We start from the raw sequence: 24,895 nt of genomic DNA, 5'->3' as shown, positions 1-24,895 counted from the left end.
GCCCTGGACGGGCAGCTGCCGAGCTGGAGCGCCGGGCCCGGCCCCCTGACTGCACAGACGGGACGTGCCGCGCTTCGGGGCATCCGGCCTCTCCCACGTCCCCACGTCCCCACGTCCCATCAGACCAGATCCCCACCACGAATGGAGACAGCGCGTCTCAAATCCCGCACAGAATGGGCACCTTCTAAAGTGTGTGTGTATTTCAGCAGCAGAGATGGAACAATTTGGGTCCGTTTTTTAAAAGTCATTGACCCCTTATGTTTCTCATTTTCGTCATTCTCCACGAGGGCAAACTTTTTTGACATGGCTATTTTTTAAAAATCTTTATTGCTTTTGCAATTATACAATACATGTAAAAATCCAAGTATTACCAAATGTGACTTTAACAAGTAAATTTTAAAAATTATGAAATAAATGCTCGTTTCAAAAACTTTGAGTATTATAAAATGCATGATTTAGGAAATTAGCCTTTTGTGATTCAGTTGCACCCCACCCCGCCCCAGGATTCCTGCTGTTGACACGCGGAGTGTCCCTTTGTGACGGTCTCTGCGTGACCAGCACACGTGTGTGATACACTCGTGTCACACTGGGCGTGGCCGAGCACCTGCCTCGTGCCCTTAACAGCCAGCTCCCTGTTTCTCACAGAAACACCCGAAACTGCTACAGAGTTTTGCACACAGACGTGTCAGGTTGAGTCACGAAATTAATAATATCTGACCATTGTTGACCCATAAAAACAGCAACTTTCTATGGTTCAGCACAATGATGGAATCAGCCCTACGGACATCTAGAGGGTTGCCCACTGTTCGCTGTTAGAAACAACACAGCAGTGAATGTCCTCATATCTCACCCCAAAAGGGTCACAACTCTTTTGAGCATTGAGAAGAGGCCAGAGGATAGAAGGCTACGTTTCCCTGAGGAGTGGAGGCCCAGTGGAGCTGAGGCCTAAACACACAAGTTCCCTGAAGCCCGAGTGGCCAGGCAAGGCGGGAGCCGCCTGGCTGGGGACCTGCACGCACACAGGGGCGAAGCCGGAGGGGGGCCGCTCCTGACCCGGGGGTCCCGGGAGCCACCACACTTGTCCTCTGGCAGCTGGGCTCACAGAGGTCAGAAAACAGCTTCAGAAATGTGCTCAAACCAGAATGTGCAGGAAAAGTTTTTCAAGTTTTTTCCAGGGATGTTGGAGTGGCAAAAGAAAAGCAGCGTCTGTTGGAAGGAAGCGCGCGCGCTGCCCGGGCCGCATCACGGGCGCTGGCGAGCTGGCCGCTTCCTCCGGGGCGCCGCCGGGGCTCGGTAGATCCTGCTGGGGTCGCAGTGGAGTTTGTGGGTGGTCTTCTTATGGCAGGCGATGTGGACCAACTTGAGGTTCTCGGCGGTGAAGAACAGGCGGTAGAAGTACTCCCAGTCCACCTCTCTCCCCTTGGCGTCATGGACGGCCGCGGCCAGGGTGGGGACGACCGTGCGCTTCTTTTCTATTCTGCAAAGCAAGGTTAGAGATGTCCTCTGCAGGCACCTGCCGGGCCTGGTTTTCTGTTAAACCACAGAGATGGTTGAATGTGGTGTCTCCTGGGCTGAGACACCACACGAGGTCTGGCTGCTTCCAGGAGAGACTGGCTGAGACGGTTAGGCTCGGCAGAGGAACCGCACTCAGGCTGGCCCAGCCGGAGCAGGCCGCGCACTGGACAGGGCTCACCCAGCGGGCACCAGACGAGCACCGGCGCCATCCCTTCACAGACTGGCAGGGGTGCCATCGCCACACGTAGCCTTGCCTGCCGGGCCAGCCAGCCTGGCAGAGCCTGAAGCCAGCCGCCCAGGCAGTCTCACGTTTTAAAAATAGATGCGGAAGTTCCCTGGTGGTCCAGTGGTTAGGACTCCACGCTTTCAGTGCCGAGGGCACAGGTTCAGTCCCTGGTCAGGGAACTAAGATCCCACAAGCCATGCAGCATGGTCAAATAAAAAAATTTTTTTTAAAAAGTAGATGGTGTGTATTTTTTTAATACAGAAAAGTACACAGAAAAAAATAAGAGTCAACCGTGGTCCCATCACACTCACTCACCAACAATCTGGCTTCCTTGGTTCACACTTCACCTATGTGTAGATTTACCAAAAAGTTACACAATAACATATGAAGACTTTTTAAACAGAACTTTACAAATAAGGCTAATGTCCCTCCGACTACAGCCTTTCTTCTCATTTCTCGTCTCCCCTTCCCAGTGTCGATCACTATTAAGAGTCTAACATTTGTCTCTCCAAACTTCTTCCTGTACTTTTATATGCATACGTGCATGTCCACTTAAAACAAGCATGACATCACTTTGTGTACACTGGTCTCGCTTATAAGCACCAGTTCAAGTGACCTCACAGTAACCCACGTAGGAGCTTGTAAACCAACGAGATGGAATTGGAACCAGCACAGCTCGGAGGGCTGCACGTAGAGCCCAGTCCCCCACGACACAGAAAGGCTGAGTAACGGCAAACAGATACCTGAAAGTAAAAGAAAGAAGGCGGCTCCCCTCTGCAGACACAGACACCAACGCTGGACCACAGCGCTGAGCCGCACGCCACGGCTCACTGGGGCTCCGGTCCTGATGGAGGCCCCAGGGGCCCACGAGGGCCAGGAGGGGAGGGGCCGAGACCCCCGCCCCAGCCATGAGGGGAGGAGCAGAGACGCTGCAGGGGGTCCAGGGCTTTGCGAGGAGGAAGGAGAAGCCTCTGTATGGATAACCCCCGGCTGCACAGCCGGCCCCCGAAACGCAGTGGTTCTGCGGGTCGGCCTGGCCCGCTCACGGGGCTGCGCTCTGCCAGGGGGTCGGCCAGGGGCTGCCCATCTCCCCACGGGGTCTTTCAGCCCCTGGGAGGCCGGTCGGGCTCCCTGGCGTGGTGAGGCGGCCTTCAAAGAGGACACACCCATGTGTGACCCTGGCCAGGCCTCCCCGGCTTGCTGTCTGCTGGAGGCACGAGGCCCAGCTCGGCACAGCGTGGGGTAGGGGGGCGAGGTAAGGACACCCACAGGTGCCGTTCAGGGGGTGCCATCAGCGTGACTGTCCTCAGTCATGTGGAAAACCAGGACCCACCTCCCATACGTCCAACATTACGCTGCAAGCGGTACGGGAACCGCGAGCAGGAACCAACACGCAGTGTCTGAGAGCCCGGGCGCCTGGCGGAAACACGCAGAACCGCTGGGGACACGTGGATGCGCAGCACCGAGGGCCGTCTGTAGAAAACAACCCCCACCGGGAGCGAGCTCACAACCCGGACACACAAACTGCACAGGGGATGCACTGCAACATGCGGGAGGACACTGCCTACGGCAGCGCCTCCAGAACCCCCAGGGACCTGACACAGACCATGCCCTCTGCCGCCACCTGCAGAGCTCGGGGCCCCGAGGCCACGCTCAGGGTCCGCAGCTCACTGAAAGGCACAGAAGGCCCTGAGAGCTTTTATACTTACAGTCGTGGCTCACAGCCACGAAAGGATGCGCACTAAAATCATCCCAAGTCAGGCACGCGCCGGGCAAAGGCCAGGGCAGCTCCAGCCGCGCTCTCCCGGGGGCGCGGACAGTGCTCCCAGCAGTGGTGGTGACAGCACACCCGGAGAAGCAGCAGACAGTTCCCTCCCTGAGCCTCGGCGTCCAGAGTCTCTCCCGGGCCTCTGCCACATGGGCACAACTGACCACCCCCAGGCGGACCCCATCTCCAGCCCCCAGAGGGCGAGCTGAAACCACGTGACCCAAAGCCCCCACCCGACTCATACTGCTAGACTGCCTGGTGACCCCCCAGCCCCGCCACTAGGCAAACAGAGACACTAGCATGCAAGACACTCCGAGGGCTCAGAGCTGACCTCCCAGGGGTCAGGGGCAAAGGCCAGACCTCTCTCTGCACAGTTAAGGTCTTTACCACATAACCATGAGATAACTTTGCTTAAAATAAATGATGAAATAAAAATAAATAATGAGAGCAGGCTGCCACAAAAAGACATGTTTTTAAAAATAACCCAGAAGCGCTCATAGAAAGGAAATAATACGTACTCAATGCTAAAAACACAGACTGAATGCATCAGAGCTGAAGAGAGAAGTGAACGTATAGGAAGCGTATTAGTCACCTTGGGCCACCGTAACAAAATACCATAGACTGGGTGCCTTAAACAACAGAGACCAGTTATGTCACCATCCTGGAGGCTGGGGTTCTGAGACCAGGGCGCCAGCGTGGTCGGGTTCTGGCGAGAAGAGTCTTCCCTGCTCGCAGACGGCTGCCCCCAGCTGTGTCCTCACATGGTGCAGAGCCTCTCTTCTTAGGAGACCACAGTCCTATCAGATCAGGGCTCCACCCTTCCGACCCCAGCACGGTCACCCTGGGGTTAGGGCTTCAGCATATGAACCTGGGGGACACAGTTCAGTCCACGGCAGGAAGTCCCCAGGAGTGGGAATGCGTAAGAGCAGACGCAGCACGGGCTGGTCCAGGTACACGCGGGCAGCCAGAGAATCCCCGCCGGAGAGTTTCCAGGATTGAAGACAGACACGTCTTTGGAGCAGAGGATGCAAGTCCCGGTCAGAATTTAGAATAGAGATCTGTGCTGGATACATGGCCTTTTCAAAGAGGAGGTCTAAAGCTGCCACAGAAAAGGAGAGGAGACGGACGGCAGCCTTGTGAACAGACGCCAGGAGACAGGCGGCGTATCCCCAGAGCGCTGCAGGCCAAGTGGCCGCCGCCTGCAGCCCCGTCAGCTTGACAAGCACTCGGGGCCCTTCTACGACCGGGGGGCGCAGACCCCAAAGACCCTCACGGCCATCAGGGAGCGAGCCTGAGCTCCGTGCAACCTGAGACCTGTGGGCGAGCGAGAGCGAGGACCCGCCCCGGGGAACGCGCCCGCGCTTGGTGCACGGTTCACGGTGGGTGGGGGGGACACCAACGTGATCCCCGGGGCCTGGGGGCGAGGCAGATGCGATTCTGCTTCCGATGGGCTTCACTCTGGGGCCCCACTAAGGGAACACACGCAAACATCTATTTCCCGAGCCACCAAAGTGTGGGGTGATGGGCAAGGGGAAAAGACACCTGGTTTAAGCTCACAGAAAGCACAAAGGAGACCCAATGGGAAGGGCGGGTACAGGGACTGGGAACCCAGAATAAAGAGTTAAAGAAGCCCAAACACATTTCCTATTTACTCAACCAACACTGGGTGAACGGCCGCGGCAGCCAGATGCTGTCCCGACACCGGGAAGACGCTGGGACTGTGCCAACACCCCTGACCTGGCCGAGCCCGGTGCTGGCAGAGAGCACGGCCGGCACCACATGGGCATCAACTCGGATCAGACCGTCCCGGACCCCGCGGAACAAGAGCAATGACACGGCCAGTGGGACACTCACGCAAACCTAAGGACACGTCAAGGTCGACAGGAAAGGGGCGGGAAGCCAGCAGAGCGGCTTAAATCCAGCCACGCAGATCTGAGGCCACGTGGATCTGAGGCCACGTGCACTCAGGCTCGGAGGAGGCATGAGTGACCACGGCAGCGAGCGGCCCAGGAGAGGCAACTAAGAACCCGGCGCCACTGAAGACAAGTGCCACGTCTCACAGCTCACGGAGCAGTGATAAGATCACGATGGAAAAGACAAAGCCGCCAGCCCTGGATGACAACAAAATCACCAAACTCACAGGAAGCAGCGAAAGCGGAAACGGATAGCCTGAAATGTACGTTAGAAGACAAGAGAGATGCAGGTTAACCGATAAGCAAAAAGAAACTCCAAAAAGTAGAAAGAAGGGATGAAAAATAAAAGCCAAGTGAATGAAGTTAAGGAAAAGCCCAAGGATGGTTTTGAAGGGGGTGGGGAAGTGCTGGTCCCAGACAAGAGGGCCTGTCACAACACTGAGCGTGGGAGGAGGCGCCCTTAGCCCTTGGGGAACAGGCCCCGTGCTCCTGGGGGCCCCGCTGTGGGGAGGAGGCCTCTGGGCCCAGGACCCCCGCCCCGCCTCCCAGCCCACGCTCCCAGAACTCAGGCTCGGGATGGCCTCCCGGGACAGGCCGTGCCCCGCTGCACACCCTAAGCCTGGACACACGTGGGTGCAGCACTCATGGTGTGAGGGGCCCAAGGGGTGGGAGAAGAGGGCAGGCTGTGGACTGCAGGCCACCACAGCCACATCCCAGAGCCCTGAGAAGTCCACCAGCTGGGACCGGGAACCCGGCCTGGGCCGCGGAGACACAGTCCCGGTGGGACGACAGCACGTGCTATACTCTTTAGTGTTCAACTACTTAAACACGTGGCTCGTGGCTTCAGTCCCACCAGACTCAGGGAGGGCCTGCAGTCACGTCTCAGGAAAACAATCAGACCAGTGTTTTCAAACCCTGCTGCCTCCTGGTCAAAACTGCATTTTAAATTAAAAGCCAGTGTGTGCATCTATGTGAACGTACACATATTCAGAAAAAGAGCAAAAATGTAACTGGTAGGTTCCAGGAGGCATGACTCAGGCTCCGCTCACATGCCGCCGCTTCATCCCTGTCCTGTTCTAGGCCAGCCTGTCTCACTTCTCAGGTGCTGGCGGGGGCCCCTAGCGGGTCATGAAAAGACAGGAGCAGACAGATGGCCTGGAGCCCCAAGATCATCTCGGGGTGCTCCAGGCAGGTCAGAAGCGGCGCAGCCAATCAATCAGCAGAGAAAAAAATGGGATATCTTCATGATACGAGGGAGGGAAGGATGTCGCACAAAAAAAGGAGGGGTACGTCTCAGTACACTGGCACGTAAACCCCTCGTGATCAAAGACATCCCAGGAGCGAAAGACAAGCCCAAACTGTAAAAACATATCCATAACACAAAGAGCCACCAAAGAACTAGTATCCAGGACGTGTAAGGAATTCCTACATATTAATTAGGAGACCAAAGCCCAGTAAAAAAATGAGCAAAGGAAGCGACAGCCCCTTCACAGAACACAAATGGCCAGTTAACACGTGGACATTCAACCTTCCTGGTACCCGGGCAAATGAGCTGCCACAGGAGAATTTCTTTTTCAAAAAAATCCACACATAACTTCACAGGGGGCCCCCTGCGTGCAGGCTCCCTCCACATCCAAGGTTCCGTGTGTGTGGATTCAACCCCTGCGGATGGAGCAGTACCATAGTATTTCCTACTGGAAAACTCCACGTGTAAGTGGACCCACGCAGTCCAAACCCCACGCTGCTCAGCGGTCAACAAGAAAAGCGTCTCAGTTAATGTTTTCCATTTCTGCCCCTTTTTTTGAATGAGCTAATGACACAGAAAAACGATCCTGCTGGCCAAGACGTGCTCACGCTGGTTGAAGCAGGAAACGCCCAGAGCTCCCGCAGCCTGGGAGAGGCAGGGACCCACACAGCGGCACCTGGGACTCGCTGACTGGGCCCGCGGCCGCCGGCCACCGATCCACCCACAGGCGGGAGCTGGAGGTAGGAGAGGGACACGGGGGTCACACAGGTGTGGACGGGGATCCGTGCCCGCTGCACTGGGTGGCGCCCGCCACGCGGGTCAGGAGCAGAAGTACCACGTGTGCCCAGCGACCTTCCACCCCCACGCCCGTGACATCAGTGGGTCTGTGACCCACGCGCTGGGCGAGTGGCACACCAGGCAGCCGGCCAAGCGCAGAGGCCAGCAGGGCCAGGCGGCGGGTGCTCTCCAGGTCTGTGGCCGCGGCCCTCAGCCCCAGGCACTCACACGTGGTCCAGGTTCCAGGTGCTGAAGAGGACACGGCTCTCCCTGTTGCTGTAGGGGTTGATGGAGTGTCTGGAGGTGCAGTCGTCCAGGTCGAAAGGGCCCTGGGCCGAAAGAGAGAAGGTGAGGCCACGAAGCCCAGGAGCGGCCCCCCACGACAGAGGCGCCTCTCGTGATAAAGAGTCTGTGCTCAGGAGAGAGAGCGTTCTGCGCTGGGACAGCACCCCGTTCCCTCGTGACCCGAGGGTGATGCTCTGTGTCTGTGAAGGGGACAAGACGCCGGCTTCCCTGCAGTGCACCTCCCGCGACCCCAGCCCGCCCCATGCCACTGCCATCGCACGACTGCTCCCTTCCTGTCTCCTCCACAGCTTCCCGGCATTTCCCCGTGACCCTGCACAGGCTGGGCCGCAGAGACGTGCTAAAGCATCACCTCCTCCCTGAAGCCCTCAGCTCCACCCTGTCCCCCGAGGGCCCTCACAGCCTCCGCACAAAGCCCACTGCCCGACTCGCTTAGAGGTCTTTGACCCAGAGCCTGCCCAGGCTGGGGTGAAGGTTCTGGTCTCCGTCCCCCGACACACACTGCCGGGCTCAGGTCACGCTCCCCAGGAGGGAGAAGTCATGTGAGGTACAACATGAAGCCAATTGGGAAGGAGCAGTGTTTGGATGCTCAGGGCCCGTCACTCTTGGAAGGGGCTGCCCAGTGGGGTCAGGCATGGGGGTCTGTGGGAGGGAGGCCACACCCACCCCCGCCCACTCTGGACCCAGCACCAGCAGTGGGAGGGCATTTCACTGGAAATGCAACGTGCAACGGCAACAGGTGCCCCTGAGCGGTCCCCACGGCTCACAGCGCTGCTTCCTGCTGGTGCCGCCCCGCCAGGGCGCCAAGCTCAGCCAGTGCCCAAGCTGCCACGTCCAGCCCCCGGCCTGAAATCCCCCACTCTCACCCAGGCTTTCCCGCAGCAGCCACCCAGACGAACACCATCCCTCCTCCCCCCTCACGCAAGGCGGGGTCTCTGCTCACGAGCACTTGTGTCCTGCCCCACCCACGGCAGTTCTCGGGGGGAGTGGACCCTGAACCAGCACCAGCATCCCGGGAACTTGTCAGAAACGCAGGCTCTCAGGCCCCACTGGAGCTGCTGGAACAGAAGCCCGGGGAGGGCCCGGCCGTCCTCACGAGCCATCCTCACCAGACATCCAGGGGCTCCAACACCACTGAAGTCCGGGACCCACTGGCTGAGACCCTCCCTCACCCCGTGTGGGCTGACCCCCGAGGGCTGCCCACATCACCAGGCCGTGGCCAGGGTGGCCCAGGGCAGACGCCCGCGGCTCACCTGGCAGGAGAACCACCCTTCGCGCGTGCAGAGCCGGCGGCCGGCCTTCGCCCAGCGGTCGAAGTAGCTGCTGTTGTACCGGGCGGCCTGCAGCCTCTGGCCCATGGCGCCCACGACCCGCAGGTACTCCTCCCGGGCCTCCGCGCGTGCCAGGGAGGCACCAGACGTCACCTGGAAGAGGCAGAGCACCGCTGAACGACGACCACGTGCCTGAAAGCACGCCGCCACCGTGCCCCCCACCCCCTGCCGCGGGCTTCCAGTCCACTCAACGCCATGGCCCTCAGCAACCCCACCCCGGGGGTCCCAGCACAGCCGTGAGGTTGGGGGTCTGAGCTTACACCGACTGTGCCTGTCTGACCCTGGGCGATTTCTCTGGGCCCGTGAGATGGAGATCTGGTCACAACCAGATAAGGAAGTCAAGCTCCAGGCATCCTGGCTGCCCCACCTCCCGAGCGCGCGGCCCACTGCTTTGCAGCAAGAAACCCGAGAGGAAGCCGGCAGGTGAGGGGGGACCACCGCGGGCCGCCCACTGGAGCCCAGGTGGAGGCTCACACCCACGGGCGCATCTGGGCCCACGCTGACACCAGGCAGAAGCGAGGGGCCTGCCTGGCCCAGGGGGAGAGACGGCAGGGCAGCAGACGGGTCATCACAGGACCAGGGCTGCACCCAGCAGGTGGGGTGAATGGCGCCCTGCAGACGCCCGCCAGCCGGCGAGGACGTGCGCCCTCGGCAACAGAAGGAGCCTGAGGGCGGCCACGGTCAGGCAGAGACGGGGGCAGGCGGAGAGGGGGAGCTGGGCCAGACAGCCCGGTCCTGACGGGATCTCAGTGGAGCACGTGTGGCTGGTTCTGCACCACCAACTGTAAACTGGAGTCCAAGACACGCTGGGTGCAGGTCGAGGTGTGGGGGTGGGGCGTGGTCTGCAAGGGACGAGATGCCCCAGGGCTGAGGTCCAATCACGCAGCCCAGGGGCCACGGCACCCAGGGGCCTCTGCGGGGCGCGCCCAGCCCACCCCTGCGCTCTGGGCCCCAGCCCTGGTTCTCAGAGGAGCTGGCCCAGAGGGCCGAGCCCGGGGACCCCTTCGTGCCGCCGCCCCCAGGCCCACCCCACCCCCCGCCTGTCCTCCTAGGAGGGTGTAAGGGAGCTGCCCGGAAACCAGCCTCGGGGGCCAGTCAAGCACCCAGATTATCCTCTGGGGGGGTCTTCGCTTCCCCGAGGCCCCGCAGGCGCCAGCCCCCTCCGCGCCTGCCCGCCTACACCTCCTCTGTCAGCTGGGCATCTCCTTGTTGAAAGGGAACAGGACAGAGAGCACATCGGGCACGGGGCCCGAGGACCTGCTTCTCCTCAGGGGCGAGGAGCGTTTCGGCTCTAAACCGACGTCAACCTGCTTCTCACGCCTCCCGGAGGGGAGCCCACAGGGTCAGAGCCCAGATCCCCCACGACGGCAGCCCTGCCCGCAGGGAAAAGCCAGCAGCAGCGCTGGGAACAGAAAGGCGGGTGCCCTCTACCCCTTCCCGGGGTGTGGGCATCCGTTGGAGCGAACAGTGGACAGAGACAGCCACCTGGGATGAGTTCACGTGGAAACTGAACCTCCAGACGGACGAAGGTGTTTAAAGCTGGGTCCTACTCACAGCCCGTAGGGAGAGTTCACACAGAGTGGAGGGAGGGAAGGCTGCCCCCCCGGACCCAGCCTAAGCTCTGATGGGTAGAAGCCAGGGGCCGGCCATGCGGGGGGAGGGGGTGTCCTCCCCGGGCAAACGGCCCACCCGCTGCTGGCTCACGTCCACCTGCACCCGCACAGGCACCCACACCCACACCCACGCCGGCATCTACACCTGCACCCGTGCCCACGCTGGCACCTGCACCCACACCAGCCCACATGCTCCTCCGACGTCCATGCCGGCCCTGGGAGCAGAGTCCCCACAGCAGAGCCCACTTCCTAAACTGGCCCGGTACACCTGGCGTCCGCATGGACCTACCTCTCTCAGGTAGCTCCGGATCCGGCTCTCGCAGCTGTATCTCAGGTAGCCAGACTTGTTCCTGAACCGGGACTCCAAGCCTGCCGGGAGGAGAGACAAGACGCCTGGAGCCCAGGGCCCGTGCTCTCCCAGGAGGGGCGGAATGTGAGGGCCGCTCTGCTCAGCTCCTGGAAACATTCGGACGGGGACCTGCACCCTGTCCCCGGATTCTGCTCATTTGTGGAGGAGTCTGGGGGTGTCTGGGCCACCAGCATGGAGCATCTCCAAGGCCACCAAGGGGGTTCTGTCTGGTGGCACCTCCAGGCCCCTCTGCCAAGAGGGCTGTGGTCGCTCAGGACTGCCTCCACCTGGCTCAAAAGGCCCATCCGAAAGATGGCAGCGCCCAGGTGAATGGATAAAGAAGGTGCGGTCCACCCAGGTGATGGAATATCACTCAGCCTTAAAAAGGAAGGGAGTCCTGACACCTGCTTCCACAGGGATGAACCACGAGGACATTAAATGCTGAGCGAAGCAGGCCGGACGCATGACCCCACTCTTACGAGGTCCCTGCAGGAAGCAGATTCACAGGGACAGAAAGAAGGGTGGGGGCCCGGGGGTGTGGAGGGGGTGGGGATAGAGCTTCAGTTTGGGAAAATGAGAAAGTCTGAGGATGGGTGGTGACGGCTGCACAATGGGAACATGTTTACTGCCAGCGAACTATACGCTCAAAAGTGGTGAAGATGGTGAATTTTACGTTATGCCTACTTGACCGCAATTGAAAAATAAAAATAAAATGGCCAGTCCCAGGGCTGCCCGGACCCTGGCCCCACCCCTGGGGAGCCCCAGGTCTGGGGACTGACGGAGACCCCGTGTCCCAGCGAGTCGGCCCCAAGGAAGCCCTCCCCGCCCGCTCCCGCCAGGCCCGAATCCGCCAGGCACCTTCGAACCACGGTGGGTCCTCGGCCCTGGTCTCGGCCGCGATGTTCTCGCTGACAGTGCCCAGCAGGTCGGCCAGGAGCTTCTGCCGCATCGGGGCCCGCTCGTCGGAGAGCAGCTGCCGGGCCGCCTGGATGAGGCCCGCGTGCGGCTCCTGCAACACGCTCAGGAAGCGGCTGATGTCACTCACGTCTGCCACCGGAGGGGACACAGAGGCCACCAGGCCTTGCAGCGCGGCCTCGGGGAGACCGCCTCCTCCCTGGGGACTGGCCAGACACCCCCACCCCACCCCCGACAGCCAGCAGCCCGGGGCTCCGGGCCTTGGGTCTGGCCACCCACACCCGGGTGATATAAGGACAGAAGGGAAGGACACGGGATACGATTCGGAAGACGAAAGCCACCCAAGCGAGTGGCCACCCTTCCCCTCACGCTTCCATCCTCCAAGTGAAATCGCCTCGTCCTGGCACCTCCCTTGAGACCTCATGCTCCAGGTCGTCCCCTCACTGTCCTGTGGGCTCCCAGGGCCTTTCCACACACGCCCAAAGGCACTAAGCCCTCCGAGCAGGCACTCGGAACCAAGGGCTTCACAACATCCTACAAACAGAAGTCCAGAAACACACGAGGAACAGGCCCCGAGGGTCCTTCCAGGGATGCAGGGCCACTAGCGGTTCAAACATCAATCAGTGTCATCCACCCTCACACAAAAAGTCACAGGATCACAGCAACTGGTACAGAAAGACAGAGAACATCTTCAAGACCTAGAGCTTGGTGAAAAGGTCTCAGACCAAACGTCAAAAGCATACGCGGAGGAGAATAAGAAGGGACACGTTGGGCTTCATCAAAATTAAAAAGTTTTACTCCATGAAAGACCCAGTTAAGAGAACAAAAAACACAAGCTGCAGACGGGGAGAAAATATCCTCCAGCGGCACATCTGACAAAGACTCACCCAGAATACACCAGGGAAAAAGTCGCAGAACTCAACCGTAAAAACATCCAATTAGACAATGGACAAAAGACCCTTCACAAGAAGGTTTACAGATGCTACGTGAGCCCAGGAGAAGACCGTCAATACCATCAGCCGGGAGGGGGATGCAGGTCCAGCCCCCACAGCACGTCCACCGGGATGGCTACAGCACAAACAGCGACAACACCAAGAGCTGGAGAGGCCGCAGAGACGCACCACTCTTGACCCTGCGGTGGAGACGCGACCGCAGCTCTGGAAAACAGCACGCGGTTCCGTTTGTTTTTTTTTAAACAACTTTATTGAGACTTAATTCTCTAGAAGAACAAGGAGGAAGGCTGCTTGCCACACACCAGACGTGTCACCTTCACCACACACCTACGCAACTCTCGGGCTTCTCTCTCTCTGCCCCTCCGGCAGAGGAGGCAGGACAACCTCAGTCCTCGGAGCTCTGCTTCCTTCCTGGGGCACCAGAAGCATCTCCTGAAATGGAAGCCCCTTTGCACAAGGGCCAGACGGCCCTCCTGGGGGAAGGGCACACGCCTGGCCACCGGCCTACAGCTCCAGAGTTGCATTTGTCATCCAGCACAGACCGCCTCCCCAAAGAGCCACCTCCAAAAGCACCCGCTCCAGTAAGGCAGCCCCGACAGGAGCCTGAGGACAGCGTGTCTGCAAACCCAACAGAGACCAGACACACACATAATGTCAGCTGCCAGCCCGTCCCTCAGAAAACCGGTAAAAGAAATGTTCACATACTGAGATACAGGGAAGTGGTTCCGGCTTCCACGTGAGCTGACTTGCATTTGACGCTCACTAGAACAGCCTGCTTGTGGCAGATCAAACATGCGTTGTGCATCTGCTCTACTCACTAAAGAAAAGGCTGTGTTGGCCACAAGTAAAGAGTGTCCACGTTAAAAATAAAGATTAAATGCCTCCCCTCCTGGGAGGCCAATGCTGGTTACTCCTTTGATGACAAGACTCCCTTCCCAGGTGCCAAGGCCATCCCGACTCGCTGTGAATGTGCTGGTCTGGGTTTTTTTGAAACCTTGAAAAAATGCATCCCTGACTTGTTTAATGTTTTTTTCTCTGACAAGACATGAACCTGTGCTGAACAGCCTGCTTCTCTGGAGCGGTGTCTCAAAGTAGTGGGCTTCTGGGCTATAGTTTGACTCAAATAAAACTCTTTTCTATTCTTATTATTGGTCGTTTATTGATTACTTTCGTTGACAAAGTCCAGCAGAACAGGACGGCCTCCCTCTCTGGCTCTGCCTTACCCAAGAAACCAGGCAGGCCCCCACCCCCAAAGCCCTCCCCGCCGTCTGCAGAGGTTACTAGGACACGTCCAATGAACGTAAATAAAACTAAAGGAATTTCCTAAAAAGACGCCTAGAACAACCAATCAGGCAAGGGGGCTCCCGGGCACACGGGTGGCGGCTCTGCCTCTGGGGGCTTCCTCCTTCAGAGTCCAGAGCACGGGGACCCGCCCTCCCAGGGCTGGCACCCCCTCCAGGCCCTCTGCACCTCCACAACCGCACCAGCCTCCCCGCCAACCTCCAAGGTCCCTGCCACTTACAACCCTGCCAGGTCTGGCCCGCGGCGAGAAGCACGAGCTCCGAGTCGTCGGGGACGCTCCAGAAGTAATCTTCAGTAAGCTCCGTGCCATCCTCGTAGAGGCACAGGCTGGAGCCGGGAACCGGGAGCTGGGGGGCGCGGGGGGGGCAGGGCGGGATACTTATTTCCTGGGTCTCAGGCGGCCCACTCTCGGGGTGGCAACCTGAGGTCCACCCGTCTGCAGCCCTCACAGAGAACAAGAAGGAACTTCGCTGTAAAGGATGCCACCCAAGATGCAGTCTGCATGTACAGAGCACGTCCAAACAAGGGCACCTGCCGTAGGACATTCCAAGACATGGAAAGTCATAAAAATACATGCACCGTGGTGACCGCTTTGCGGGATTCACCACTCACATCCTTTCAAACCAAGCTCCTCTGGGGCACATTAAAATCCAAGCCTGTTTCCAAAAATGACGCTTGACTGCTTGCACTGAGCCTGTAAACACATTCCTGTGAACCGGGCACTTCACCTGACAGCTGTCTTACTCAACAGGACTCACCGCCTCCGTCCACGGAAGTGTGACCGGCACACGACACTGTTCACTTGCTGAGGTTCAGCCCTCTGCTGCACCAGCCCATCAGTTTTATGTATTTTTAACAGCAACTCCTCCCCTCCCCCCAACCCCACCCGTGTACACACAACCCCAGCACGGGTCTAAGCCCAGTCGAGGAAATTAATAAGGATAAGACAATGACTGGACCACCTAGACCATTCATGCCAAAGGGGCTTGCAAGGCCTCTGAGCCCAGCACTTCATTTTACACCAGGGGAAACCGAGGCAGGGAACAGCCAGTGCACGGAGCACGGGAGCCAATGGGCTCCAGAACCAGGTCCCTGGGTCTCAGGCCAGAGCTGCCGTGACCCTCATGGTCAGAAGGGGGAAGTGTGTCCCAGGCCCCCTGCAGAGTCCCCCTGCTCTGATGCAAGGAGGAGCCAGAGGAGGAGGTTGGGCGCTTCCCCACAGCCCAGGAAATGCAGACTCCCTGGGGCCTGGATGTCTCCCACACTCCCTGGTTTGGAGGCGCAAAACCAGCACCTCTTATTCTCCCTAAATTTCTCCCAAGTGGGTGGGCTCCTGAGCGCTGGGGCAGAGGCTTCATTCAGGCCAACTGCTGAGATGTGGCACCAGGACCCAGAAGCCAGGAAGGATGCCAATTTCTCCACCTCTGACCCCAATGCCCAATCCCCCCCGCAGCGGCACCTGCAGAGGCTGGGCTAAGGGGCTTTAGGCGTAGCTAGTGCTGGGTTTAAACGCCTGTTGCTCCGCAGTGGCTACCGCAGGTTGCTTAGTTCCTCGGTGCCTCAGTTTCCTCATCTGTGAAATGGGGTTGTTAGCGCCCCATTCACGGGGTGACAGGGGGACTCCACGGCAGCCCACATAAGGGGCCAGGACGGAGCCCGGGATCGGGCACGTGGCCGTCCGCCGCCGTCAGGCCCCCGCCTCTCCCTCGGGGGGTGTGGACAGTGCCCCCTCCCAGCGGCTGGCAGGACTTGGGGCACCCGTGGCTCCGAGCAGCCTGAGCTCTGCCAGCCCTGATGGTGCAGGACGACGGGGCAACACCTTCCAGCGGGATTTTTTCCCATGTAACTCCTTCTTGTCCTCTGTAAGGGCTGCAGATGCGAAGACCTCAGGTCACCTCTCCGAGAGAGTGGGCCGCCAGAAACCCAGGAGTGCTCTGAGCAGGCTCGCTCAGCCACCTTCGCCTCCCACCCCGCCCCGGGGCATCTGCCAGCGGAGGCCCCCAGCCACCTGCAAGTGGAGGCCCCCAGCCCCCAGCCCCCGGCCCCCGGGGCGCCTGCCAGCGGAGGCCCCCGGCCCCAGGTCCCCGGGCATCTGCCAGCGGAGGCCCCCGGCCCCAGGCCCCCGGGCACCTGCCAGCGGAGGCCCCCAGCCCCAGGTCCCCGGGCACCTGCCAGCGGAGGCCCCCAGCCCCCGGCCCCCGGCCCCCCGGCACCTGCAAGTGGAGGCACCCCTTCCGCAGCACTTCCTCGTAGCTCCTGCCCGCCACCCCAAATTTCTTCTGGTTGTGCACGGCCCGCAGTTTGAACTTCTTGGGCTTCCGGAGCACAGCAGACATCCTCAGAGCCTCCGGCCCCGCGGGCGATCCGCGCCGGGGAGTCTCCACCGCGGGGACTCAAAGGTCCTTCGTCGCCCCCACCCCGGAAAACTACATTACCCAGAAGGCCCGGGAGGCTGCGGCAAGACTCCGCCTTGTGCGCAGGCGCCGCTCTCTGGCCCTTCATTACCCAGAAGGCGCGGGGAGCGGCGGCGCGCCCCCGCCTTGTGCGCAGGCGCGGGAAGCGGCGGGGCGGGGCCGCGCAGGCGCGGAGCCTCGGGCGGGCTGGCCCGGTTGTCATGAGAGCGGCGGCCGCGGCCCGGGCGATGGGCGCTGGCGGCCGGGGCTGCTCCTCGGCTGGCACCGCCGCGGCGGCTCGGGGCTGCGGGCCGGCCCGAGGCCGGCGGAGAGCCCGGGTCTTGCGGACGTCCCGACAGGTACCGGAGCGGGCCGGGGGCGCGGGCCGGGGGCGGCGGGGCCTCCCCGGGCGCGGCCCGCGCTGCGTCCCCCCGGGCGGCCGGCGAGGCGGGGAGCGGCCGTCCCTTCCGCCCCGTGTGTCCGGGGACCCTCGGGGGCGCTTCCGAGCCTGGAGACGGCTGGGCCGGAACCCGCCGAGGAGGCGAGCGGCCGTCAGCTTGCCCCCAGCCCGGTGGCGGGGTGTGGGGGGCGCCCGGATCCGCCTCCGGCGCTCGGGGACGGGGGTCGCCGCCGGGGGTGCGGCCGGCTCGGGGGCGAGGACCGCCGCGCACGGGGGCGGCTGGGGCCCCGCCCTCGGCAGAGCTCCGGTGCCCCCCCAGAACGCTAGCGCCCTCGGTGGCACCCAGGCGTCTGCCGGGAGACTTGGGGGTGTGTGCGAGGGGGACCCGGCGGAAGGACGTGGCCAGACAGGGGTCCTGTTCCAGTGCCCAAGCCCTGGGGGATGGCCTCGCCTCTGCGGTCCCCAGGCGCCTCTCCCGTCTGGGCCCTCGGTGTTCTGGATGTATTGAGGCAGCCTGGTATGGTGGACACGTCCTTTATTTGGATTTAAAGGGCGCCATTTCTCAGTCCTAGGGCCGCAGCCGAGGGTGTTGGTCCAGACCAGACTCTGGAACCTGACCAGGTTTAGGACAAACCCTGCCTGCGTGGCTTCACAGCCGGATGACCCCGGGCCAGGCCTCTCTGTGCCTCGGTTTCCTCGTCTCTACGGCTGGGGTGTCAGAGTTGTGATGAAGGTGTGAGCGTGTGTGCGTGTGCACGCACAAGTACGGGGTCAGGGAGTAAGTCTGTGCCCTCATCCGCAGGACGGAGAAGCAGTGTTTCAGATCTGCGGGATTTCGGGGTACGTGGTCACGCTCAGGTGAGTATGTTTCATAGGTCCCTGCTGTTTTCACGGTGGGGTGGAAAGTGACAGGCCCTGCCCTTAAGAATGACGGAAGGACGCGGGGAACCCCCAGCACAGGGATGCGACCCTGAGCTTTAGTAAGTTTGGTTAGGCTCTAGAATCCATGACAAGAAGCCGGGGTTAGAACAGCAGATTGGGCTTGAGGAGGGTTCACCCAGCAGGCGCAGTGCTCAGGTAGCGAGCCCTGGCCGTCGCTCTCTAGAGAAGACTGTGGGACCCAGAAGAGGGGGTGCCTTCAGTCACCATTGGAAAGGTGGGACCAGTGAGACTTGGCCCTGCTCGGATGGGGAGGGGGCGGGGAGAGGAGGTGCCGATGTAGATGGAGGGTGGGTGGGGGAGGTATGGAGGCCGAGGGGAAAGCCAGTCCAGGCTGCGAGTCTGGGCACGTGGGAGGAGCTGCAGGCTGGGCAAGGCCGTTTCTGGCATGGGAGCTGGAACACAGGCCAGGCTGTGCCGTTGCCGTGGGATGATCACACTTGTCCATTTTTTGTGCCTGCGTTTCATTCGTTTCTGGGTTACTTTGGTTTTTGCTTTACTATCCTGTGACATCCTGCAGTGAGCTTTGTAGAAAAAAATAACTGGGGCCTTTAACGGTGGTTTCTCTTTCTATTTTTAATGCTTTTGTTCCTATATTCCAAGAAACCTTAGCAAGTGCAAGGCAATAATTAGCTTACTGACATGGTCCTCTTCAGGTTCTCAGTAAAAGTCGAAGGAAGATCTAGATCACTTATCAAGCATGTTAAAACAAGCACATTTCGTGTGTTACCTGCTCCTGAAAATCTCAACTAATAGGATGTCCTACCCCATAGAACGTTCTGGAGAAGACTTTATTCTCTGTGTCAGTAAGGACTCTTGGTTGCTTACTGACACTTCGCTGAAATTGGCCGACTGAAGAGCATCCACAGCTGGTAACTGGAGAGTAACCAGAAGTCCATGAGTCAGTTGGGCTTTGAGTCCTGAGGCTCAGAAGGCGTCTCTGCCTCTCTCAGCACTGCTTCCCTGCGTCAACCCCGCTCCCTGCCTGCACCTCCCTGCTGGTGGCCCCAGCAGCACCCCCCACCCCCCACTGCAGACGCTATGCTGTGGCCACAGCCCCCGCAGAGTCCTGGGATTGAGTGGTTTCAGTCTAGTTTGGGTCCTGTCTCGTGTCTCCATCCCTGAGCCAGTTCCCGAGAGGGATGTGGAACTCATGTGCCCGCCAAGCCCGGGAAACGTGCCTCTGCAGGCGGGGAGCTGAGGGGTGCAGGGCCGGCGTCAGCCCCACAGATCCGGGTGTGGGCAGGGCAGAACTCCTGAGGGAAATTGGGACTGAGGTGTTGTTTTCAAAGGAGTGGGCAAAACTGGACGTCAATACAGCCGCCATCACAACAGTGACAGGTAACTAAGAGCTGAGCCAGGTTCACTAAAACATCATGAGATAAACAGTTGCTCACGGGACTTCCCTGGGGGTGCTGTGGTTGGGAGTCCACCTGCCAGCTTGGGGGACACGGGTTCCATCCCTGGTCCGGGAGGATCCTGCATGCCGTGGAGGGGCTGGGCCCACGCGCCGCAGCTGCTGAGGCCCGCGCGCCTGGAGCCCGTGCTCTGCAGCAGGAGAGGCTGCCACAGTGTGACGCCCGCGCACCTAGAGAGGGCCTGTGCACAGCAACGAAGACCCAACACAGCCAAAAAGAAATGCATAAAATAAGCTAATTTTTAAAAAAATCCTTCAGTCAATATTTACACATCTCCCCAGGGCTAGCCACTCAGCCGGGCACCGGGAGCAAGGCTGTGTCCTTGAGATGCTGTCTGTGCTTCTGCTCTCCCTCTGCTGGGCAGCGTTTTCATTTAGCAACGATGATGCTCTTGATTAAACTGCCGCTTTCCCCTTATCTTTGTATAGCTCATTAACACACTGGTTTGTTAGTTCCATAACTAATTTGGAAAACTGTTTACGCATATCTTAGCAAAAGACCTTATTTTTGCCATAGCAAAGTAACGTGAACTGAATGACTTAAAACCATAAAAATTTATTCTGGAGGCTAGAAGTCCAAAATCAGGGTGCGTGTGTGCAGGCCACGTCCCTCGCAGGCTCCCTCCTGGCCTCCTCCAGCCTCTGGTGCTCTGGGCACTCCTGGGCGTCCCTCGGCTTGTAGATGCTGCAGCTGCTTGGCCATCGTCACCTGGCTTCTCCTTGTCTGTGTGTGTCCCCGTCTCTTTTCTGATAAGGACACACGTCGTGTTGGAGCAGGGCTCACCCTACTCCAGTATGACCACATGTTAACTTGATTACATCTACAAGGACCCTGTTTTCAAATGAGGTCACGTCACTGGCACCGGGAGTTAGGACTCAGCATAGCTTTGGGGGACACAGTTCAGCCCACAACACTGGTCAAACTTTTTGGCATTTATTTGGGAAAAGTCAGGGTAACTTGAATGACACCTTGTGTGGTATTAAAGGCATCTAAAAAATTGTATAAAAAGAACTAAATTCTTTCAAGTGATGGGACAGTCCTGAATAGGCTGTGAATCACTTTGTGTGTTAGCACTTTCGATGTTGTGACGTGCTACTGAGTCCCTGGATTTTAAAGCAGCCTTTCTTGCTCTCACGCAGCCCCAGCGCACAGGATGCCCCACAAGATCGGATTCGTGGTTGTCAGCTCGTCTGGACACGAAGACGGCTTCAGCGCCCGGGAACTAATGATCCACGCACCGACCGTCAGCGGGTGGCGGTCACCGAGGTGGGCCGGATGAGGGGCCGCAGGCGGTGGGTCCTCAGGGACGCGTGGGCGCTCTCTGTCTGAGCTGCTAGTCTTACTACGACTCAGACGGCTGAACCACTTGGGGGTTGGGTTGTGCTGCAGAGTCACCTATCTCATTACACACTGGACTTTTTTCCTTCTTTTTTGAAGAAAATTTGCTGAACCTTTTTCCTTAAAAGATTAACCCACGTTCACTTTCATGTAACACAGGCACCTTAACCAAGAAAGTCTCTTTCAAATTCACCTGGAATATTTGTAAACCTTTAAAAAACATTTGTAAACCAGTGATGTAATACTGGTGAGTATTTTTCTGAACCATTTAAGTCTTTTCCTGAGAGGTCTTCCCTCCCTGAACGTGGGGCAGTTAGTTGTTGAGCTGCCTCAGGGCCTGATCAGGCTTCCCACATGCAGTCAGTGTCGGCAGCCTGAGGCCACTCACCTCCGGTCCTGTCACCTTCTCAGCGACCTCAGTCCTTATGACTTGTTTTCCAAGTGTGAGTAGAAGGCTCACTATTTGCTCCTAACTCATGAACATGTAAATCTATATGACATTTACATTTAATCATGTACTTGTGACTTACAGTTGTGCAGAAGGGATATTGCTGAAAAGTTGAATGTAAATCCCATTTAAAATTCAGATATATTTTCCTTTTGCGGTTTTTGAGGGAACCCAATGAACAAGATTCCATTCTCAGTGAACTGAGGAATGAAACGAAAGAGTAGAGCAGATGGGGACACATAGCCTCTTTATTGCTGATGAAGCTGATGTTGAACGAGGGCTTTATCCGGGGGCAAGTAAGCATCCCAGGACTGACCCAGCTGCGGCCACGCCCCTGCCCAGCCAGGGCAGCCTTGGCAGGTCCAGCAGGGCCAGAGGAACAGGAGGAGGGACACCCCCATCAGGCAGCCTCAGGCACATCCGTGCTCTTCCTGCAGACTCGCTAATCAGTCCAGTCCTGCCCCTCCCCAGGCCCGGGGCCTGGAGTGAGCTGGGGCCACAGTTTTATGCAAATACACTTCCATTCCCTTCCCCATCCCCACACCTGCATTTCCCTTCAGCAGAGGTCCTTTATGCTAAATGCACTTGCTCAATATTTATGCATGAATTAAAAGTACTTAAATATGCACGCAGGGCATCCTTTTTCATAATATTTATAAAAGTAATACTCATATGATTCTTTCATGTCTTGACATGGTCTTTCCCCTGGGGCACAACCTACGCTTGTTTTAGTAGTAAACTTTCAGACTGCATCGAAGGAAAGGGTATATACGCGCTGATCGCCACTCAGACTCTTGCTGGGTTTGGCTCAGAGGTCTCCTGACTTCAACAGTGTGTTCCCTGAGGGCAAACACATCACAGGCAGGCAAAGCAAAGTACCCTCAAACCAAGTCTCCCAAAGGGAGGACCAGTGCTCCGTTCAAAGAGGGTGTGCTCAGGCACTGATGGATACACTCCAGTGGGAGTGATGCCAAAATCTTGGTTCCCTGTGCGCCGATGCCAGAGAGAAATGTGGAGACAGAGTTTTGGAGGAAAAAGAAATAGAGAAGCTTTATTCTTTGCCAGGCAAAGAGGGAACATGGCTGGCTAGCACCTCAAGAACGGTGCTGCCTTCCCTAGGGAATCAGGAGCGAACTTATAAGTGGAGCTCGAAGTCTGGGGTAGCGGATAAGGATCAAAGTAGGGAGGGTCTCGCTTTTTTCTTCTTCTTGCATGATTTCAAAACGGTCAACAGCTGGCGTCAGGCAGCCCCGTAACTGGGTCCATTCATCTCTGGGTTATCGGCCGTGACCTTCGCTACAAGGGGTGATTTGCTACAAGGGGGTGCAGGGAACATAAACACCAGGTGCAGGATGTGATTCACAGAGAATCAGGCCCTGCCAGAGGTCAGCTTTGTGAAGGACGAATCTAGTTACAGACACTGCAGGTGAGTAGCAGTTAAAATAAAACTAGGATTGATTAACTCTTGCCAGTTTACGTTATTCCCATAGCCTGCCCATGGTTCCTTTATTTTCCTTGCTTGTTAGAAAAGAAAAAACCTCATTTCTGTTTTTGCTGCAACATGACAAGGACACAAGAGCTTGTACATGGTTTCAGGAGGTGGTCCTGGGGGTCTTTACAAGAGTGCAAGGGAAGTTTCTCCAGTGCCTTCTATGACCTAGGAATTCATAGAGCCTGAAATCATAGAGCGTGAGACACACTTCTCCAAGAGAATACAAAGTTTACACCAATGGTCAGAGCCTCTAGGCATGAATTTTTTTATTGTCAAATCATTTTCATTCAAAAAGAAATCTAGGAAATTCCCTGGTGGTCCACTGGGTAGGACTCTGTGCTCTCACTGCCAGGGGCCTGGGTTCGATCCCTGGTGGGGGACATGAGATCCCACAAGGCGCGTGGCACGGCCAAAACAATAAAGAAATCTAGAGCTGTCAGTTTACCTTGAAGAGATAACATACCTTTTTAGGTAATATCAGCCTTAAAAGTAAAACAGCCAGTTCTGTTACCAGCAAAACGAGCTTATTCCAGAACAGCAGAGGACGTGCAATTCAGGACATGCAGACTATGGTGAAACCATAGGCAACTCTAGGGAACAAAGGAGAGAGAGAAACCTTACTTTACAGAGAAAAGGAGGTTGGGAGGGGCTGCTGTGAATGAAAGCCCTTTGGGGAAAAGCAAGGGTCAGGGTGGTGACGGTGTCTCGTTGGCTGGGCTGTTGCTGGAAAAGGAGAAAATCTTCCTTCTTCTGCTGGGGCAGTAAGGTCAGCTTCTTGCCCAGGAATGAAGGAAGGTACATGCCTCAGGGCTCCCCTTCTCCCCCTTCAGGGCTCCCCTTCTCCATTTTAAATGAGGTTTCCTTTTATTAATTATCACATTTCCCCCATTTTGATCAGAACTTTCTCCAGAAGTATCACTGATCAAGAGTCAAGTTCTCCTCACTTAGTGGTTTTTGTCCTTCATTGTCAGGAAGGACCTTTCCTGTTTGTCACATCCACAGTCAGAGGGAAAGTGCATAGCAGTAGGAAACCATTTAAGGCCACGTTTGCGTAACAAGGAAGGTGAGAGGGAAGACTGTGAAGCCTTCCGATGTGAAGTCTACCTCTTGTCAAGGCTGTGCACATTGGAGATCTCACGGCACTGAGCCAACATTACGTTGTCATGTTTATCATTTCTACAAAGGTTGAAGGAACAGTTGCAAAGCTTAAAAATAATCATGCAAAACAAAGTTTAAGGTAACATGACAGTTCCAAATTGTATGATGGTTCTGACCTATGACCCTAGGCCTGAAGGTAGCCAGCTGAACAAATCAAAAGACCATGGAATATCAGGTGGAAATTTTTTGTAGCCAGCGCACTTGCTCCCTGATTTTGGAGCTGGATTTCTGGATTTCTCCTCTCCCGAGACATCAGTCCACGTGCAACAGGTGGCATTTGCTGTTGTGCCAGCACCTCCTTGCTCAGCAGATAGGTAACTGGGGGCTGTGCACTTGTCTAGAACTGCTTTAGCCAGTGAGTGAAGTAATCATTGTTGGGCCGCCGCTCATCTGGCTGTGGAATCGGCCAGCTCTTCGTTCCCTGGCCTAATTTAAGCTCTCTTGACGACACATGCAGAAGACACTGGAGCAGCCAGCGAGTCAGACCACTGTCAGCTGGCTGTCACACCCCTACGTTTAGGATGTGAGGACATGGTGCTTGAGTCTCAGCTGAACGATGCTAGCGCCTCGATCTCTTCATAACTAAGGGAACGAAGGCACGTGGTTTCAGTATTCTCACCTTATAAAAGGGACCTTCAGGACAGCTTAGGTATAGAGTGGCATTTGGGATTCCAGAGAAGTTACTTATATGGTGAATAAGGGATCACTGCTGTCATGGACAGATCAAGGTTTCTGGTGGCAAATCCAACAATCAGAGAGGTTTCTCTCTTTGGCAAGATTGTCTGTCCATGGTAGAGAGGGAGAAAGATAAGGTAAAAAGCAACAGTGAGGAAAGGGTATAAGGGCCTGGTCCGTCTTGGGAAAGCTGCCTCATCAGATGTTGTCTGCTTCAATTCCTGGAAATCTTTACTTTCAGGTCACCAGTTGGTGTGCGGGTCCACTCAGGGCTTGGTGTTTTCTTTAGATGTGACATGAATCCAGGAGTGTATTCCTTGGAGCTTAGCAGCACATGGGTTGGTTAGCAGTACCTGGTAGGGGCCTTTCCAGTGAGGTCAAAGGGAGTCCTTCTGGAGGTGTCTTTTCCAATAGTTGAAATCT

The 24,895-nt window shown here is 57.6% G+C and overlaps 2 protein-coding genes across 13 annotated transcripts in view; one reads left to right on the top strand and one right to left on the bottom strand.

The window, feature by feature from the left end:
* Positions 1–375: 375 nt before the first annotated feature.
* Positions 376–16,625, bottom strand: DFFB (DNA fragmentation factor subunit beta). 7 transcript variants are annotated; one of them, XR_009055603.1, is made up of 9 exons: positions 16,425–16,625; positions 14,432–14,558; positions 11,900–12,088; positions 10,982–11,061; positions 9,002–9,172; positions 8,692–8,806; positions 7,674–7,774; positions 2,485–7,402; positions 1,356–1,477 (listed from the first exon to the last, which is right to left on the bottom strand). XR_009055603.1 is itself a non-coding variant. In XM_057750730.1 (7 exons), exons 1-7 carry the CDS (start codon positions 16,545–16,547, stop codon positions 1,243–1,245), a joined length of 1,026 nt encoding a protein of 341 aa, XP_057606713.1. In that variant the 5' UTR covers positions 16,548–16,625; the 3' UTR covers positions 376–1,242. The 7 variants fall into 7 exon arrangements, 3 of the variants coding, with proteins under 3 accessions (XP_057606713.1, XP_057606707.1, XP_057606722.1); XM_057750730.1 differs by lacking the exons at positions 2,485–7,402; positions 8,692–8,806 and having other exon boundaries at positions 376–1,477; XR_009055600.1 differs by lacking the exons at positions 14,432–14,558; positions 16,425–16,625 and having other exon boundaries at positions 11,900–12,964.
* Positions 16,626–16,777: 152 nt separating this feature from the next.
* Positions 16,778–24,895, top strand: part of CEP104 (centrosomal protein 104) — a 47,310-nt gene continuing 39,192 nt past the window's right edge. For 3 of the 6 annotated variants that reach the window (XR_009055593.1, XM_057750596.1, XM_057750565.1), the window contains exons 1-3: positions 16,779–16,963; positions 17,807–17,862; positions 20,501–20,627. Coding sequence is in view for 5 of the 6 variants with exons in the window: in XM_057750596.1 (XP_057606579.1) it covers positions 20,515–20,627 (113 nt within the window). In the remaining variant the exon portion in view is untranslated. Of the gene's footprint in view, positions 16,964–17,806; positions 17,863–20,500; positions 20,628–24,895 lie in introns of all 6 variants that reach the window. The other 3 variants (XM_057750587.1, XM_057750605.1, XM_057750577.1) reach the window with 2 other exon arrangements.

Source organism: Hippopotamus amphibius, chromosome 1 (assembly GCF_030028045.1).
Source record: "Hippopotamus amphibius kiboko isolate mHipAmp2 chromosome 1, mHipAmp2.hap2, whole genome shotgun sequence".
Taxonomy (NCBI): domain Eukaryota; kingdom Metazoa; phylum Chordata; class Mammalia; order Artiodactyla; family Hippopotamidae; genus Hippopotamus; species Hippopotamus amphibius.
This window is presented reverse-complemented; position numbering and strand designations above follow the sequence as displayed.